We start from the raw sequence: 19,698 nt of genomic DNA, 5'->3' as shown, positions 1-19,698 counted from the left end.
CACACTTGTGAATGGTGGGATGGCCCACCCTTCCTAACCATGGTTTTCTAGGTTGGTTGTTTGTTTCATGGTGATCCCATGGCGGGGAGACGCCGAAACAAGGGTTTTAGGGTCAACATGGATCTAACATGGCCTGAAGTAGATGTAACCACCTCGGATGTGGCAAATATTTGGCACACTTGTGAATGGTGGGATGGCCCACCCTTCCTAACCATGGTTTTCTAGGTTGGTTTTCTGTTTCATGGTGATCCCATGGCGGGGAGACGCCGAAACAAGGGTTTTAGGGTCAACATGGATCTAACATGGCCTGAAGTCGATGTAACCACCTCGGATGTGGCAAATATTTGGCACACTTGTGAATGGTGGGATGGCCCACCCTTCCTAACCATGGTTTTCTAGGTTGGTTGTCTGTTTCATGGTGATCCCATGGCGGGGAGACGCCGAAACAAGGGTTTTAGGGTCAACATGGATCTAACATGGCCTGAAGTAGATGTAACCACCTCGGATGTGGCAAATATTTGGCACACTTGTGAATGGTGGGATGGACCACCCTTCCTAACCATGGTTTTCTAGGTTGGTTTTCTGTTTCATGGTGATCCCATGGCGGGGAGACGCCGAAACAAGGGTTTTAGGGTCAACATGGATCTAACATGGCCTGAAGTCGATGTAACGACCTCGGACGTGGCAAATATTTGGCACACTTGTGAATGGTGGGATGGCCCACCCTTCCTAACCATGGTTTTCTAGGTTGGTTGTTTGTTTCATGGTGATCCCATGGCGGGGAGACACCGAAACAAGGGTTTTAGGGTCAACATGGATCTAACATGGCCTGAAGTAGATGTAACCACCTCGGATGTGGCAAATATTTGGCACACTTGTGAATGGTGGGATGGCCCACCCTTCCTAACCATGGTTTTCTAGGTTGGTTCATAAGTATCTCACACTAGTAGGGTTTAGTGGAACAGGGTTATGTAATGTCAAATAGTAGGTATGGTTGCTATTAGGGTTCATCACAATGGTGTGATGCTAAATAGGGATAAATAAGGATGATTGCTTTGGTAATAGGATCTAGTAAATTAGTTAAATCTTAATAACACTTATAAAACCCTAGTTTCTAATTAAACCCTAACTAGTAATTAGTTTAATTCTTAAACCTCTAAAAAAATTAATAGCATGTCAAAATTATTAATAAATTTATTTCAAGTACTTAATCACATTAATTATAGTACCAAGTATTACTTTAGGAATTGGATCACAAGTTAGAAACCCTAGTTTATAATTTATTACATAAAATAATGCACCGGACTGTCCGGCTCGTTATGTGCCAGCCTGTCCGGGCGTGTAAAATGGGCCGGCCCACGCGGACTATTGGTTTGTGGCCCAGTCCAGACACCGTCGCGGGGGCCGGACTTGATGTCCTACGGCGCCGGCCTGTCCGGTCCCTGTCTGACGGGCCAGCCCACTACATAAACGCATTTCGATCTTCCCCATCTCTCGTCTCTCTATTCCACGAAGAGGGGGCGCGGCCGCCGAACCCTAACAACCGCCGGTGTCCTCCATCCTCCAACCTCCTCCCACCCATTCCATTCACCCCCGGCCGTTTCTCTCCGCCGAAATCGAAGATCCACCCCCGATCTACTTCTCCACCAATCATTTTACATCCTGCCCGAGTCAAGACCGGCGGCTCGGGGAGTAGGACATGGCAAGGACGAAGAATGTTGGCCCCAGAGGTATGGTCCCTGAGTTTTTCATCTCCCATCCTCCAACCTCCAAATTATCTCGGACAGTGGCGGAGCCAGGGTCCAAAACCTGTGATGTCAAGCTTTAAAAATGTGAAGATTGTTCTTGTAGAGAACACATTTATGTAGACAAATTAAATGGGAGTAGAAAAGATCTCACTTTATTGCAGCATAAATATAGTAATTTCCCTTTGCCATTATGTATATCTTCATGATATGACTTCCTAATTTTCAGTTGTTTGTCAAGAATTTGCAACATTTGACTGTGACTCTCACTTCTTGAAAAATATATCCATTTGCCAAAGTTAAGACCTGGCAATAAAAAGTTGTTTCTATAACAAAGCAATTTAATTAACTGTTAAACGTGGAGAACACTGCATAGAATACGTAGAGAATAAGAGAAGTCGCTGGACAAATATCGTGAGGATCAGTCAGAAAGTTACGCGGTTCAATTACTTTGTTTTGCAGTATGAGCAGACAAACGATTACCCGATGCAGACCAAAAGTGGGCATGCTAGTCAATTTCCATTTATTTTTTTTGCATTGAGCAGCGGGGTATGCATGTCTGGGGTATTAAACTTGCCAAAACCTGTGTAGTCGCTTGACAAGCTCGATTGCCGGCCAGTCCGGCGACTTGTCCGGCCTGTTCCAGGGGCTTCAATGTACCATGACCGGCCTGTTCGGCGCTTTGGCCGGACAAACAAAGCTCGATTGCCGGCCTGTCCGGCGACATGTCCGGCCTGTTCCAGAGGCTTAAATCTACCATGGCCGGCCTGTCCGGGCGGCTCTTCCGGCCTGTCCGGCTCCTAGTCCGGACAAACAAACTTAACTCTTTTACTATGAACTATACTATATGATGTATCATCTTTACTGCCTTACATTTAGACTTTTGTTGAAATGTAGATACTCGTCGTGGTGACAGCTCGGATAGTGAAGAAAGAGCTCGACCCCGCAAGCGTCCGGTTATTGGTGATGAAGGACAAAGTGGAAGTGGTACAATTGACGAAGATGTTGAGGTTGAGAGTTCGGAAGAGGATGAGGATGTCAGTAAGGACGTGGATGACGGTGGAAGTGAGGAAGAGGAAGAGGAAGAGCAAGAGGATGAGGATGAGGATGATGATGAGGATCCGGTTCATCTTGAGGCAATTCAGAAACGTCGCTATTCCAGCCACAACACAACAACTAAGAAGCCGGCTGGTTCTCGTGCTCGTGCTCCTGTTCAGTCTCGTGCTCCTGCTCCTGCTCGTGGATTGCCCATGCGTACTGGCTTAGTCATGGAGAAAAGAAGGCCAAAACACCCCAAAAACTACAAGTTGCAAGACTACAAGAAAATGTCGAAGAAGGATTACATTCTTGCAAGGAAAGCTGATATATTTGCGCAAAGAAAGAATGCTACTGATCCAAGGTTTTGGTCTCGTGTGCACCAAGATATCTATGAAATCATAATTTTAAAGCATGCTATCCTTCCTCAGAAATCAGTCAACATGGAGTTCATTGATAGCAACAGTGCAAGCTTTCCAGGGTGTGTGGACTTAATTGATGCTATGGGGCTGCGTGGCATTTTGACTCTTTCTCGAGACTGGAGTGAAGAAGCTGTAATGCAATTCTATGCCACGTGTCGGTTTGTTCCGGATGATGACAGGTCACTTGTATGGAGTACCGAAGGGACGCAGTTGAGTGTCACCTTCGAAGAGTTTGCCCGCCTACTCAATATTCATACGGATGCAAATCTCTATAAGATCCATGCCAGATCGGACACATGTGAGTCAATGACCGGTGTTGCTCTTGCCCCTCTTCGTCGTGCGAATGCTATTGTAACCGTAGACAATGCACAGAGCACATCTCTACTAGTGGCACCGTATCCTTTCATGCACAAGGTCATCAACATGGCGCTAGTTCCTAAGATTGGTGATAGGGAGAAGGTGAGGAACTTTGCCATAGACCTATTGGTTCGGATGCACACTCATGGTACCGAGAGGTTTGATTTGGCGGATTTTCTTTACGAACAAATCCGCCTTGCCTCTTATTTGCAAGATAGGACCTTCCCATATGCACCATACATCCAAGTGCTCATTGATGCGAAGTTTCAGCAGAAGATCTTCAAGGATTGCAAGCACAAAATGTGGACTCCTCAAACAGATGGCACTGGTGAGACCGCCGCCGCCGCTCGACCCTCCAAGAAAAAGCAAGCTGGTCCTTCTCGTGATCGTTGTACCATGCCTTCCAAGTTTGAGAAATTCATAGCAAAGACTCAAAAATTGCTCTTTGGGATTTGCAAATCCAATGCCGAAGAGATAGCCAAACTCAAATCAGTTGATCGTGTGAAAATCAACAAGTACAAAGCTCAAGTGCGTGAACTTGGTGGACAGGCTAGTGATGATGAAGTGGTTGCATCATCAAGCACCGCTTCTCCGAGGTATACATTTCCCACCAAACGCTATGCGGAGTACTTTGACAACGATTCAAGCGATGGAGATGGAGATGAGCCCGAGGGAAATGAAGGCGAGGCCCTTCATAGTTGAAGCAAGTAGAATGATAGTTTCCGTATGTAATGACAAAGTTGCATGTCTCGCTCAATCTTTGATTATTATTGGCATGTGAAACTTGTTTATCCATTACCTATGTGTAAGACTATGTTTCATCGATTTCATGTGTAAGACTATGTTTCATCGATTTCATGTGTAAGACTATGTGTGTTGGATTCCATGTGTGTATGATTTTATATGTTGTATTCCGTTAGCTATTGTTTTGTAATGGAATGCTTGTGATACTTCCTGTATTTTCATATGTGAATTTCGTTGACAATAAGTTTGCTTGTTTACACCGACTCTGTCATGTGTAAACCTTCAGCCGGACAGGCCGGGAAGTACAGCCGGACAGTCCGGCAAAAGAAATATGCTTGTTCTTACTCAAGCCGGACAGGCCGGACATGTGGGACGGACAGGCCGGCAAAGCAACGCATGGCCAAGCCGGCCAAACAAGGTCGCTGCACGGCCTGTCCGGTGACTTGTCCGGGCAGTTCCTGTAGCCCCTGGAACTTAACACCATCTCCGCCGGCCTGGCCGGCCGAATATCACGGCCTATCCGGCGCCCTGGACGGACACATAGTACAGTCCGCCGGCCTGGCCGGTCACTTGTCCGGGGAGTTCCTATAGCCCCTGTAACTTGACAGCACCTCCGCCGGTCTGGCCGGTCGAATGGGGCGGCCTGTCCGGCGCCCTGGACGGACACGCAGTACATTTTGCCGGCCTGGCCGGTAACTTGTCCGGGCAGTTCGTGTAGCCCCTGGAACTTAACACCACGCTACCCGGCCTGTCCGGCGGTTTTACCAGCCAGTCCGCATCCTCGGCCGGACTTGCAGGAGAACATGCCGGTCTGTCCGGTGAATGGAAAACGTGCAACATGTTAGTCCGGCCAGGCCGGTGACATGTCTGGACAGTCCGTGGTGGTATTTTGTTTGACCTTTCTTAGTTGTGGAAACACATTGAAACTGAAATTTATATAATAAATCACAATGAATGGAAGTACATGAAAATAAAAAATGGTATAGAATCACAAATGGTTTCGGTCAATTACAATTAAGACGAAGTAAATACATAATCTTCAACGTAAAGCGATAATTTTGTAATTTCGGTAGTGAGGATGCACTTCTACTTGTTTTCTTTTTCCATATACCTGCATTACAAAACAAAATTATTTAGTACTCGTTTAATATAGATTTAATTAATCGGTCTAGCTAAGAAAAATCTGTAAGCACACTTACTCTGGATGTTTTTTGCACAACTTTTTGTTCCGTTTGTTATGACCGATGACACCACAGGCGGTGCACCCCTGATTCCGGGTCTTACGCTCGTCGAACGCTAGTGGTCTACCATTTTTCGTCACGGGGTGATTTACCTCTTGTGCAGTTTTTGTGTTTTGCTTAGGTGCTCCTCTCGTGGTAACCTTATCGGGATCACCAATCGGAACTGCATTGCCTTGAAAATCATATGCGTCTTCTTCAGCGAAGGCTGTGTGACCATCATGTCCATTCTTTTTCGCATATTTTCTTGCTACTAAGCCCTTCATATATGCCATGAACTCATTATACATTGCTGGATCATCTACTACCGCATCCATAGCTTCCGCCGATACTGTTTCCATGTCGTTGTATCTTTTTCGCTTCCCCGGCCCTGAGTAACCGTACGCGAAAAGATCGCTTCTGCGCCTTGCTGGCAATCCATTTCTCGCCAGTTTGGAGAATCGCCGAAGAACACAACAGTCCGGTATTTCGGACAATTTCAGGTGCTTCAATACATATAGGATATGCTTGCATGGAAGCCCCTTACGATTCATTCTTCGGCAGCTGCACTGTATTAACTCTTTCGGCTGATTAGGACTATACTCCACGATAAACGAGTATCTGCCGCTATTCCTCCATTTGACCATAAACTGTTTAGAGCCCCCTGTTCCCACATATTCCTCAAAAATCTCGAGGTCACCAAGCTTCTTCACATCCTGCTGCAAGATGTAGAAGTTGGCTGGACTGAAGGCATGGGCAAGAGCAACCTCTATCTCTTTGGATTCAGTAACTGCCACCGGTAAACTCTGGGAACAGATGCAGTCATCTTCAGCCTCGCTCTCACGGATGCGAACAATGGCATTCTCGTAATGCATTATCAAGTCAACTAGGGTCATACCATAATCCAGGTGAAGGTGAAGGCATGAGTTCAAACTCTCACTTCTCTGATTGCTTTTCATACCAAGGAAATATCCACCGGTCAGATACGCGGCAGCCCAAATTCTCTTCTTATTGTACATCCTTTTGAGCCATTCTTGGGTACTTTTTGTCTCCCACTTGCGACGAAACGCGCTCCATCTTTCCTCAAAAATGGCTTCTGAAGTGGCGTTGTATAAGAATGGCCGAAATTCCTTTAGCGACTTATGACTAAGGTGTCTCTTCATGTTTTTCTCTATGTGCCAAGTACATAGACGGTGCCACACGTCTGGAAGGACATTCTGAATAGCTAATATCATCATGGCGTCCCCATCAGTAATAAGACCTTTGGGCTTCTTCTGACACATTGCAGTCAAGAATGTCCGAAGCAGCCAAGCATATGTATCTTCTGTCTCGTCTGACACGAGAGCGCATGCAAACACCGTAGTCTTACGATGATTGTTCAGGCCTACAAAAGGAATAAATGGCATAGCATACCGGTTCATCTTGTACGTGCTATCAAACACCACCACGTCGCCAAAATCCTGATAGTCCTGCCGTGACTGAGAATCACACCAAAACATGCTTTTCAACCGTCCTTCATCATCCTTTTGGTAATCAAAAAAAAGATCAGGATCACTCTTCTTCCTCGCGACCATAATACCAAGTGCTGTGGCAGCATCACCCTTCGCAATAAGCTTCTTCTCCCTGCAACATAGGTTGTACAGATCTCGTCTTACGAAGCCTACACCATCGTAGCCATGTCTTCTGAGAAAGTGTTTCATAATCATGTACTTTCTCATCCCACTTGCTCCCAAAGATAGTATCTCAGCTCTCTGGTACGGCTTAATCTTTCTGTGCGATCGAAGAAATGGTATTTCGTCCGGTCTAGCTGGTTTATGTCTGTGATTGCCGTAAAAACTTTTGACAACCCATACTCCTCTCGATAGGTCACGCTTCACGGTGAGATTGGCATTGCAGTTGCAACGAGTCTCGGGTCTTAGCCTATGACTGCGGCCTTCCTGCGTTAAAAGCTTTTCCTGACGTTTCCCTGCCCTGGAACAGACATACCGCCTTAACCGTATTTCTCCCTTACCACGTTTCCCTCGCTTTGCCCTCTTCAAAATGTCCTTTCGGATGCTGAAGCCATGCTCTCTCGCATAGCTGTTGTACCAGACAAAAGCCGCCGGTTCGGAAGAAAATGTCATGTCCAGTATTTTATAGTGCTCTTCCACAGAGTGCATCTTATATTCATTACTCACAATATCTGGATCTGCTTGACTGTGATGTTCACGCCCATTGTCAGCACCAGATATCACCTACACATGAGGGGAAAATAAGTCATAAAAGTTGTCGTTCCAACGGTAACATTGACGGTTTGCCATACTAAAACTATATACTTACTTCACTCTTATTTTCAGAGCTTGATTCCTCGTGATGCAGTCCTACCTCCACGCTATATTCATCAAACCCAACCTCCATGTCTGAATACTCATCCTCCTCGTGACCACCGTATAGCACCTACACAGCCAAAAACAAAGAATGTAACATGTCACTTCATTGCTTCCATTCATTGGTAGCCATTAGAAAATAATCAACATACTTCACTCATGTTTTCTGAGGAGGCCGATGATGGAAGGTTCTCCCCAAAAGGAGGTACATTTTCATACATCCTGGATTTCGAACTATTCTCCGAAGTAGAATCATCATCGCCCGTATATCCGTCATCCCCGTCACTCCAAGTTGAGCTATAGTCCCCCATTTCTCCAAAAACTACACAAAACCCGCACGCAATAAAGAACTAATGCAAAATACTAAACAATAACGCAATGCAAATCACTATTTCATATTTAATATACACTTAATTAAACCCACACGGACATCGGACAGTCTGGCAGAGAGACGCCGGCCTGTCCGCCGCTGGCCGGACTGTCTGGTTCTGCTGTGCCGGCCTGTCTTCCGGGCGCCGGACACGCAAAATAATCCGCCGGACATGTCCGGGGGCAGAGATTCAAACTTACCTCCCGTCGTGTCCAGCGGAAGATCGGCTCGCCGGAGAGATCGTCGGGACGGCGTGCAGCAGAGGCGTCTCGTCGAGCAGGCCCTCAAGATCGTGGAGATGAACGTGCCGAGATCGTCGGGAAGATATGCCGGAGGAGGTCTATAGTGACGGAGTGCGGCGCCGACGGCGGCTCGTCGAGCTCCGGGAAGCCTCGCTCGTCGGAGGAGTGCGACGGGACGGCGGCGTCAAGCTCCTATGGCGGAGGAGTGCGGCGGAGGAGTGCGGCGGTGATCGTGCGACGGGACGGAGGAGTGCGGCGGTGATCGTGCGACGGGGCGGCGGCCGGCTGGTGAGAACGATCAGTTCTCGATCCTGGGAGGAAGAAGCATACGGTATAGGGACGGTATACGAGTTCACATACGGACGTCATACGGGCTTGGATATGGGTTTGGTGGGCTTTTGAGCCAAAAACCAATTTTGGAGAGGGGGGGGGGGGGGGGGGGGGTTTTTACTGAAGCAGAGGCCTTTGTTTATTTGAAAAGCTCAACCACTATTAGTAAATCTCGTGAAACTCCGAGTATCTTGTTAATCATAAACAATTACAGAACACCTATTTCATAAACCTACAAACTAAGAATGTTCCTTCCCAGACAACTCCATGCCATGGAACTTACTTCATACCGATGAGATGGCCCCACTTGTCAGTGTCTCAATCTACCAGTGACTTGTTGGACTGAGGCGCTGATGATTGGGCCCATTAGATGTTGAAATACAGGCCACGCGTGCATCCCGCTTCACAAGATCCTAGCTAGCACCCTGAATGAACTGTCAATGGCAAATGTTGATGCTGATCCATCAAGTTCGGCTGGGCCACGGCTCTGAAATCGACTCTAGGGGGAGGTAAACTCTCAAACAGGCAATCCTTGATGTTCCTAAGCACCCCCCTGTCGTAAGGATTGGGGGAGCTCTGGTACCGTCCTTTGTGCCTCTCATGGCTCGTCTGCAGCAGCAAAGTCAAGGAGAACAATAATAATTCATCAGCCAGTTAGTTCCTTCAATAAGATCGCATACAAGCCACACGAAATTTCACGTAACGGTACCTGGTTCTTGGCTGCAAGGAAGATATGGTAGGCGAGGAGGCACGCCAGGAGCCAGACAGCCACGGAGCTGAACGCGGCCAGAGCAACCATTCCAGGCCAACTTCTCAGCAGACCGAGAAGCCCTGCACCGGCAGCAGCATCCAGTTGCACTCTGATTCTTTTCACCGAGAACGTTAAGGTGCAAGTGTAGAAAGCCAGCGCCAGGGTTATCAGCAGCAGGTACAATCTGTAGTTTCTCTGCACAAAAGGCAACAGAATTCAGACATTATGAAATGGAACATCTAAGCAAAGCAATATATGCTGCGGTCGTGCATCTGCACTTTTACCAGCCCTATGCACTGGCCTATCCAGGGGCAGTGGTGATCAAACTTGTCGACGCAATTGTCGCAGATTGCACAGTGTGTGCTCCTCGGAGCACGGAAGATGTCGCAGACCCTGCAGTACTTCTGCTTCCTCTCGACGCCGTCGACGATGATGCGCCGGCTCCTGGTTCTTCTGATCATGCTCGTGCCAGCTTCTTGTGGCAGTGAGGTCTGGTTTCTTGGTACGATTCCAGGGTCTCTTGTTGCAGTCAGTAGCAGAGTAACCATCACCTGTCAACAAATTTGGTAGTATCACAAACAATCCAAATTCAAATAGCAGAGCATCCAACACATTCCTGGATAGATGGGTGTCACTGACGGTTGCTGCTAGTGCAATGGAGAATGCAGCTATCAGGACTGGGTGATTCGACGAAGGATCAACAACGTCGGCCAAGAAGATCCACTCTGAAAGAAGAACTGCTATGACCGTCAAGATGAGGCCTCGCGGATCAGGTCCGAAGACCACACGCCCATCCATGAAAAACACCTGTATTCCATGGCATCAATATTCATGAAATAGGTTGGGCATTTTTCCTCACAAAAGAAAACGATCCTTACGTTTTTCCCAGGCCAGACTTGGTACACGGTGATCGGCGGCGATGAGACCGACAGGCTTGCCGGCGACGATCTCCCGAAGCAAGACGGGACCAGAAATTTCCAGTGTTTTGCAACTGCATCCTTCAGACCGCACAGTGCCGACGAACAAGATGAGTCATCAGGCTGTTCGGTGCACACTTGGTGTTGTTGGCCCTGTTGACGACTTCCATGAATTGGGCTTTGGTGATCAGAGGAATCAGAGGAATCCATGAAGCAGTTCCTGATTCGTCTTTTTTTTCTTGGTTCCGCGTTTTGGAGGAAGAAGAAGACTGCACGGGGCAACTGTCTTTGTTTTCGAACCATAGAAGGAGCAACTGTCGCAGGAGCACAAGTTCAGTTCGTGCGCGGAGGAAGTTACTCCTCCATTGTTTTTTTCTCTTGAGGGTCTCAGAATAGCGCCAAGTTATACTACTCCTAATCTCAAAAAAAAAAAAAAAAAAAGAGGTATACTACTCCTTGACTGATGAAATTTCAGCTAGGTATCAAGTAAATTGCAAAAATACAGGACATAACGATTTGCACGCATTCCTCTCAATCACCTCTGTTTCGATAGAAGTCAGTCTCCTAATATTATTTCTTGAACATTTGTTCACTCAAATCATCTTTAACAACAATTCATTACATAGTGGAAACATTCAGTTAATTGTATTCGAAATATTCATGTAGTCGATGATAAACACAATTCTTACATTAGGCAATTGTCTGATGCCAGGAATCAAGAGCTACACGTGCATAGAACAAAAGAATTATCCTAGCTACATTGCACTGCCTTCTGCCACACACAAAAAAAAAAAGAACTTGCAAGAAGACATCGTCAGATCTCTAAATCCTTCGTACAGTATATTCCCGATTGCAAGGAGCTGCGACGCGGCAAGACGACCTTGGTGTGGCTCCGGCTGCTTCTCCTTCTCGATCCACTTCTGTACCGGCAGGGACTTTCGGCTTCTGGCGAGCCGGCGATCGCTGCCTCTGATCACTGGTGCGACGAAGGCATCTTCTTCACCTGATCCCTGGCGACGCGCGCGTTGTCGCGCGGGAAGTCGCCGTTGTACTTGACCTCCAAGTAGCCGTCCTCTGCATCCGAGACGACGACGGCGCTGAGCATGATAAAGATTCGCACGCCCCTGGGCGTCGTCCCCGTCGGCGTCCGCACGCGCACCCTTGTTCCTTTCTGGATGGGCTCGGAGTCGGCCGAAGACGTGACAAGTGGTGGCGTCGTTCTGGAGATCGGGGAGGATGACTTCTTGGTCGCCGCTTCGGCCGGCTTGTGCGACACCGGCAGGAACTGGTTCTTCTTCGCCGCTCCGGCTCGCTCGTCCAGGATCGGTGCAGGCGGCTTCTGGATTCTCCCGTTGGTGACGCCGGAAACCTTCATGGCGAACGGTATCGGCGGGTCTCGGCGCTTCACGATGGCCGCTGCGACTGGCTTGCGCGGGATCGGCGCGGGCAACTTCTTCTGGATGACTGATCCTGCTGGGTTGGGGATGGACGGTGGAGGAGATGATTTCTTCACGATCCGTCCCTTCGCCACGGCGGCGAGATTCCGACGCCGATCGAGCTCGCGGTGGATCTCGCGCAGGGCGGCCGACGGACGCTTAGGCATGAGAGCAAGCATGGCGATGGATTCTGCGAACACGAAGTAGAGGAGTGGATGAGATGGATCGTGCGGAAGTATGGGGGCAGTAGCAAGGACTATATGGATCGAGTCGAGTGTCACCGAGTTGGTATCGGAAAAGAAAAGGGTTGCGCGTAGGAACCAAACAGATGGCGGGGAAGATCAAATACGATTCGGATTTTGAATATTTGGATCGGACTGATGGCCTGATCTATGGCGTCGGTTTTGCTAATGCAACTAGGACCACTACCCCGCGTCGAAGGCCCGAATCCGAGGCGAGGTAGGAGTCTTCCAGCACCTATGACACTTCGCGTCGTCGTCTCACCGACGAAACCATGCGCAGGCTCCGCCGTTAGCTAGAGAGCCAGCTGAGGAGGGCCGCGCCGGCCAAGAACAAATCGCCGCCGAGCCACACAGAGAAGCCGGCGACGCTGCCCGGAGGAATCGCGCTCGGACGCCGACCGGTCACTCGTTCGCTTCCGCCGCTTCCCGTTTCAGCAACGACGCAGCAGTGGCACCAGCTCCGCGCCGCGTTGGCGGTGTCGAAGCACGCACGGACGAACTCGCGGGCGCCCTCTGTCTCCCGTTCGCGCCGCGACGCGACGCGGCAACGCCACCAGCCAGAGCGGTCCTGAAGAAACTGTTAGACAAATACGGAGTATATGTCTAAGTAGGTGACATATCCCCCAATCCTCTAAATATCCCCTAATCCTCTAAATGGTGAATTGTGGAGAGTACTTAATGTGACTTACCTAGTTATAATTAGGATTATAATATGTATCAACGTACATGCAATGAAAAAAATCCAAGTACGATCAATCTTCTTACATGGTATAAAATCCTAAACCACTTTCGTTCATCCGCCTTCCCAACCCTAGCCACCGCAACCGGCCTTCTCCAACCCTAGCCGACTGCAAATCCTCCATGGCGCCGTCTGAGCCCGCCGTGCCCCACGCCGACGCCTACCTATGGGCACAAGCCACTGTCATCAAGAGCATCCGCTCCCTCGTCCCGGACATTCTCGACTTCAAGTCCGACGTCTTCCCCAAGTGGCCGACCTTCTTCACCATCGCTGTCACCACCTAAGCCCTCGAGGATCACCTCACCACCGCGACGCCCCCGACTGACACCATGTGGCTCCGGCTCGACACCATGGTTCTCTGCTGGCTCTACGGCTCCATGGCCATGAACATCGTCGACCTTGTCATGCCTACCGCGACCTCAACCAACGCCCGTCGCAAATGCGTACACGGTCTGGATGGCTTTCCATGGCCTCTTCAACGACAGCAAGAAGACCCGTGAGGTTTACCTCGCCGAGGAATTCCACAACGTCAAGCAAGAGGACCGGTCCATCTATGACTATGTCGCGCTCCAGAAGTCGGCGGCCGACGCACTGGCTGAGGTCGGCGGTTCGGTCTCCGACTCGGACCTCATCACCAATGTCATCAAGAACCTCTATGAGAGTTTCGATAGAGTCGCAAACATCGCCCCTCTCCTCACATCGTTCCCCACCTTCCTCGATTTCCGCAACATGCTGCTCCTGCAGGAGATGAAGGTGGCGGCCGACGCACTAGTTGAGGTCGGCGGTTCGGTCTCCGACTCGGACCTCATCACCAATGTCATCAAGGACCTCCATGAGAGTTTCGATAGAGTCGCCAACATCGCCCCTCTCCTCACATCGTTCCCCACCTTCCTCAATTTCCGCAACATGCTGCTCTTGCAGGAGATGAACGTGACATGTCCCTCCGCCTAGGCCTTTGTTGCCAAGGCCCCATCTTCGCGATGGTGGAGGGCCTCCTCCCGGGGAGGGTGGTGGGTGGCCGTGGCGCCCTCCAGCGACCCCCAACCCACACCACAGCGGCTACGACAGGAACAATGGGGAGGAATAAGGGCTACAAACCCGCCGGTGGCACCGACGGTGCTTTCCCATGCCCACCCCTACAACCTGCGGACCGGTGCCATACATATGTAGCCCATGAAGCAGTCCGCCATCGGCCACAACATCCCCGGGACTCGCCTAGGTCCCCTCTCCCACTCCTAAGTGAATTCCCACCATGCCGCCCTCGTTGGGCCCTATGGTGCGGCAATGTACGACATTGCCGCGTACGGTGAACCCTCCCCCCTCGCCATGTTGCGCCCCCACGTAGGCGCAAATGTGGGGTCCCTCCGCCCTCGCTCAACACTTCACCAACATGACGTTGCGGCAACCTATCCCAGAGTGGGTCATGGACAGCGGTGCCACCACCAACCTCTCCAACGATGTCGGTATCCTTTCCTCTCTCTCTACACCCTATTTATCATGATGTCACTGCTGGGGCGGCTCCTACGTTCCCGTCTCCACGTCTGGGCATGCCTCTCTTCCCTCCTTTTTTCCCTAACTATCCGCTTCATCTTCGTGATGTCCTCGTTACACCTCACATAATTCAAAATGTTATCTCTGTCGATAATAATTGTTCTTTTGATTTTGAACCTTTTAGTTCTTCTATGAAGGCCTTCTTACCCATGAGCTTCTTCGGTACAATAGCACATGGCATATTTATTCCTTTCGGCATTCGGTGCCCCGTGCTCTCACCACGACCACCACCACCCATGATATTTGGCACCGTCTATAGGGTTTCGTGGTAGAAAACAAAAAAAAAGCTACGATAGAATAACATGCCCAAGATCTATTCTATGGAGATGCAAAGTAATGGAGGGATTCGGTGTTCATACCCTTAACGATCAAAGAGTTACTTCCAAATGAACTTTGTTGGTGAAGATGTACATCGACGCCGATCTCAGGATCGAGTAGAAGTACCGGTGATGAAGTGCTCCAAGTGTCGCACCTCCGCTGTTGAACACACATACGTGATAACATGATCCAACATGATCCTGCGGGCTTTACCCGATCTTTCGTAGCGAGACAACCTGGTAGTAGTTCTTCCAATCATGCGATGAACCCAACCTGAAGAAGAGGAACGAATCCAGCAAGCAACGTGGAGATGACCTACACGCCTCAAACCTGAGCCTGGTAAGTCTTGATGAACACAAGAACCCTTGTAGCTATCTTTATTGCAAACTCATAAACAACAATGATATCCCCGGAGGGATGCTTCACCACAAGCACATGCGATAGTTTTTAAACTCAAATTAAATACGTATGATGCCCTAACCCTAGCCGCACCACCTCCTTACATGGAGGGGTGGGGCGGCCAACCTAGATGGGCTTAACCGAGTTTAGTTGGATAGGCCCAAACCAAAACTCACACAAATATGAAAACTCTAAGTGGCCCACAACATGACATGGCAAATAAAAATAACCTAAACCCTAATATAGATTGTTGACACAACCTTAGAATTAATCATTACATATCGTAGGTCGTCCCAGCGTGTCAATCTTCAATGGAATATCGCGTAGCTTGGTGGAGTCCTAAAATTAGGCTTCACCTCAGCCTTCATGCCCATATCATCCCCCCCCCCCCCCCTCAAAAGCTTTGTCCTCAACACGTGAGGGTCTGCTCGAGAAGGTGACGTGATATGAACATGAGCATCACGTGTCTTTGCCATCTTGAAGTCTTGCATGCCTACCACACCACATCCTCCCTCTCGGCCTGCTTGACTTTATATAACACTTGGCGCCTCCTTTCAACTCCACATGAAGTTGGACTTCGGGCCATCACTTTCTTCTAAGCAACTCTTGATGGAACCCGGTGTTGCTGAACATGAACCTTCTCTATACGACCCTGCAAAATATGAGTAATGCCTGGACAACAAAGTTGTCGAACACATCCATCGTTGCCTCTATGCATCTGCTAAGTGCCGCTAAGTAATGGGAGGCAGTGCCACTGATGCAGGGAGGTAGTGCCGCTAGTGACTGTCTCCTCTGACGCGCCTGCCTCCCTCGCGCATCCCAGAAGTGTCTTCAACACAAATATCATCGGTCTAAATACCTGCGTCAACACAAACTGGAAGTGTAATACATGTTGCAATATCCTTCCTCTCATCAATTATAGGTTTGACGTCAACCGACTTATCACCAACAATTACAACTAGCTTGCCTTCTACAGGCATGGTTGAAGCATCACCAACATTAACGCTCTACGCATCATGCACCTCATGCTTCTGTTTAGCTTTCTGCAACTTCTCCTTGGGTACCAACAACTCCACATCAAACTTAATTTGATCATCACTCATAGGCTTCAAAGTCCTCTGTTTGCCATCATGTAGAAACGAATATGTATTTGCTCTCCACTACTAGGAAAAGGCCTAGCCGTAAGATGGGTGTTAGTGGCGCACCAGGAGGGCAGTGCGCCACTACTACTTAGCAGTGGCGCACCGAAAAGTGGTGGGCCACTATAAAAAATGTAGTAGTGGCGCACCTCTCCTGTGGTGCGCCACCACTAAGTTTGACCATGGGTTTGACGGTGCGCCACAGCTATTTTTTGTAGCAGTGGCGCACCTCTACCTGGTGCGCCATTACTATGTAAAGGGGAGGATGGACATGTTCGTGGATCGCCTTTTCGAGTTTGGAAAAAATAAAAGAAATAGATAAAAAATTCAAAAAATAAAATCCTTTGAACTGCCCATGTATTATGTAATCTAGCTTTCATCAAAATTTGAAAAAATGAATTTCGATATATTATGCAAAATGGCATCATCTTTCGGTAAAACAGGTTTTCTGGTTGCATACAACCTCCGATGAAAAACTTTTTAATATCAAAATCGATCTACGCGAAATTTCCTATTCGAATTCAACCGCCTACGGCCGTTTGGAGAAAAAATGGATTCGTCAAATTCTAAACAGAAACTGGACTTTTTTCAGGTTTTAGATTTTGGGCAAAAAATAGGAAAAAATTAGCGGTGGCGCACCCATGCCTTGGTGCGCCACTACTAAGCTTCCCGCCCACGAATTTCAAAATGGGAGGAGCCGGCCACTTACCCCTCCTTCCTCCTTCCTCCTTCCTCCTCCCTCCTCCTCCACATATTCTCCTCCTCCTGCTCTCCTCCTCTCCTCTCCTCCTCCCTTTCTTCAACTTCTCCTTTCACTCCGGCGACCTCCTCCACTATGTCGACCTCCGGTGACCTTACTTTCCGGCGAGCTCCTCCACTATGGTGACCTCCGGTGACCTTACTCTCCGACGACCCTCCGACGACCCTCCGACGACCCTCTGGCCTCCATTACCTCTGGCCTTCATCCTCTCCTACATCCTCCATGTCCTCACCTCTCCTCACCTCTCCTACATCCTCCATGTCCTCACCTCTCCTACCTCCCTCATCCATCGTCACCGGCGGCTAGGCTAAGAAAAATGAGAATGAACATTGCATAAATAATTCTAGCAACAAGAACGAGAAAAAATAACGAGCCAAAAAAATTCGAAACAAAATGTGCCAGATCCAGATCCCGATCCAGATCCAGATCTAGAAATTTCAAATTTTAGTAGTGGCGCACCTTGTTTCTGTCCAGTGGCGCACCTCATACATTTAGGAGTGGCGCACCATGAAGCTAGTAGTGGCGCACTACCTGGTGCGCCACTGCTAAGACAAATAGCAATGGTGCACCACTAGTGCGCCACTACTAAAAGTTAGCAGTGGCGTGATAGCAGTGGCGCACCACTAGTGCGCCACTGATGGGTATAAGTGGTGCGCCACTGATTGCCCTTTTCCCAGTAGTGCTCCCAGCATGTAAAGCATTGTGATCATACTAAAATGGACGCCCAAGTAACATACCACACACCTCCAATGGTAACACATTGCACTCTATCTCATCAATATACTCACCAACTGTAAATGTGACACACACCTTATGAGTAACCTTCATCATACCGCAGCTATTCAACCTCGCAAGATGCTTACACTAGTAGGAAAAAGGCTATAGAGGCACGACTAATGGAAGCGGGCCCCAAACAGGGCACACGACTAGTAATCCAATAATGGCAGTATGTGGCATGTGTCGGCATGCGACTAGTAAGTGGGGACCACCTGTGCAGATGACAAGAAATTTCCTGCAGCGGGTGAATTTGGCCACATGTGTCAGGTATGAAGATAGTGGCAGCGTGCCTCTATTGAGCATGTGACTGGTATCCGTTGCCCGTACCTAACCAATGCACCATCGTCTCCTTTTCATGAGTGTTGATACGTGCATTTTGTATCATCATTATTCCTACATATAGAGTTAGTTTTCATTGTTATTTGCCTTCATACATTGTTATTTATGCATTTTTAGATGATTTCTAGGACTTTCCTACAAAGTCCCCTTCATTGGTATTTAATTCCTGGGAGGCAGAAAACCTCTTTTTTCGTATTTTATTTGTTTTGGGACTTTCTGGATCGCAAAAATTTGAGGAAAAATTACCTGATTAGTTTTTCACCCGAAGGAAGGCCATGAGCGAAAGAAACAAGCGAGAAGGGCCACGAGGTGCAAATGAGCATAGGTGGTGCGGCCCAACTTCCTGGTCACGCCACCTACACTCTTTCTCACCTCGGACATCTTTTCGGCCCCCCTTTTATCCCAAACGCTCCGTTTCGCCCAAAAAACCTAAGACATATTTTTCCCGAGATTTATTGAGGCGGCGGCGGAGGCGAAAGTCCTCTCCTACTCCGGGAGAGGGCAGATCCTGCTGCATCGGTGCCTCCAGTGAAGGGGAAAGCGACGCCATTGACATCCCCACTCCTCCTTGGCTTGGGAGGAGGCATCTCCATCAACATCTCCACAAGCACCGCCATCACCATCTACGAGATCGACGTCATCCCCCTCATAGTTTGTGTTGAATTGAACCCCATATATTGTTTTTAGTGCTATTTCATGTTCGTGATTGGTACTTTGTCATTATTTGGTGGGGAGATTATATATTCAGATTGTGTTGGAACCATTATGCCTCTGGTCCATATTATGTTTGTCACTTGTGAGTAGTTCCCCACATTTCTGAGGGCATAGGATGATCTGGCAATAATTCTATAAGATAAATGAGTATTTGGTCAAGTTTTCTATCTTTTATATTGTTTTATGATGGTTTTATGCGAACGTCGACTACATATTACTTCACCTATATGGGCTCATAGGGCTGCACTTTGATGTAATGCATTAGTGTTGGAGGGGTCGGAATAACAGAAACCGTCTTCCAACACTATGGGTTGCATTAGAGGGGTGTATGTCGAGGACCCTAAATCTTATTGCAATGATGGGACATTTATGTCTTAATGATTCTTATATGCACATGAAAATGGCTCTAGGACCCATCATAAGGGGTGTATTTGCACATGCTTATGGCTGCACCCAACTAAGGTGCTGCCCCTAATTGTATAAAACCTGACAAGATATTTACCATGTTGTTTAGAACTCAGATACTAATAAATCCATGCCGCCCTCGGGAACCTTTGTCTCATATAAGCACACACAGACTTTATCTTGTCCTCTTTCTACATAGAAGATTGGGATTTTCTCTCATTGAGAGCATTTACTTATATGCTATTTACTTTCCGCACATTATTTTTATTGCAAAGTATATACCCAAAACACAAAAACTATTACTTTACTATTACTGTTTTCTTCTTATTTTGCTAACCAATACCTTCAGGTTCTTGTGGATTCGACAACCTTTCTTTATTTAA

The 19,698-nt window shown here is 48.3% G+C and overlaps 2 protein-coding genes across 2 annotated transcripts; both read right to left on the bottom strand.

Moving 5' to 3' along the window:
• Positions 1-5,389: 5,389 nt before the first annotated feature.
• LOC127328737 (protein FAR1-RELATED SEQUENCE 5-like) lies at positions 5,390-8,197 on the bottom strand. Its single transcript, XM_051355312.2, has 4 exons — positions 8,039-8,197; positions 7,840-7,956; positions 5,503-7,754; positions 5,390-5,414 (listed from the first exon to the last, which is right to left on the bottom strand). The coding sequence occupies exons 1-4, from the start codon at positions 8,195-8,197 to the stop codon at positions 5,390-5,392; spliced, it is 2,553 nt and encodes an 850-aa protein (XP_051211272.2).
• Positions 8,198-9,207: 1,010 nt separating this feature from the next.
• LOC127330147 (probable protein S-acyltransferase 5) lies at positions 9,208-10,848 on the bottom strand. Its single transcript, XM_051356470.2, has 4 exons — positions 10,458-10,848; positions 10,219-10,386; positions 9,864-10,130; positions 9,208-9,774 (listed from the first exon to the last, which is right to left on the bottom strand). Exons 1-4 carry the CDS (start codon positions 10,797-10,799, stop codon positions 9,475-9,477), a joined length of 1,077 nt encoding a protein of 358 aa, XP_051212430.1. The 5' UTR covers positions 10,800-10,848; the 3' UTR covers positions 9,208-9,474.
• Between the last annotated feature and the right edge of the window lie 8,850 nt (positions 10,849-19,698).

Source organism: Lolium perenne, chromosome 2 (genome assembly GCF_019359855.2).
Source record: "Lolium perenne isolate Kyuss_39 chromosome 2, Kyuss_2.0, whole genome shotgun sequence".
In the NCBI taxonomy this organism is placed as follows: Eukaryota; Viridiplantae; Streptophyta; class Magnoliopsida; order Poales; family Poaceae; genus Lolium; species Lolium perenne.
Note: the sequence above shows the minus strand (reverse complement) of the source record. Positions and strands in the feature narration are given on the sequence as shown.

Bases quoted from the DNA above. Each gene is read 5' to 3' on its own strand.
- LOC127328737 (XM_051355312.2), bottom strand. From the start codon at position 8,197: ATGGGGGACTATAGCTCAACTTGGAGTGACGGGGATGACGGATATACG. The intron at 7,957-8,038 runs GTATGTTGATTA...TTGGCTGTGTAG, and splicing joins CCTCAGAAAACATGAGTGAA to GTGCTATACGGTGGTCACGA. The intron at 5,415-5,502 runs GTAAGTGTGCTT...TTTGTAATGCAG, and splicing joins TTGTGCAAAAAACATCCAGA to GTATATGGAAAAAGAAAACA.
- LOC127330147 (XM_051356470.2), bottom strand. From the start codon at position 10,799: ATGGTTCGAAAACAAAGACAGTTGCCCCGTGCAGTCTTCTTCTTCCTC. The intron at 10,131-10,218 runs GTCAGTGACACC...ATTTGTTGACAG, and splicing joins CCATTGCACTAGCAGCAACC to GTGATGGTTACTCTGCTACT. The intron at 9,775-9,863 runs GTAAAAGTGCAG...CCTTTTGTGCAG, and splicing joins TAGGCCAGTGCATAGGGCTG to AGAAACTACAGATTGTACCT.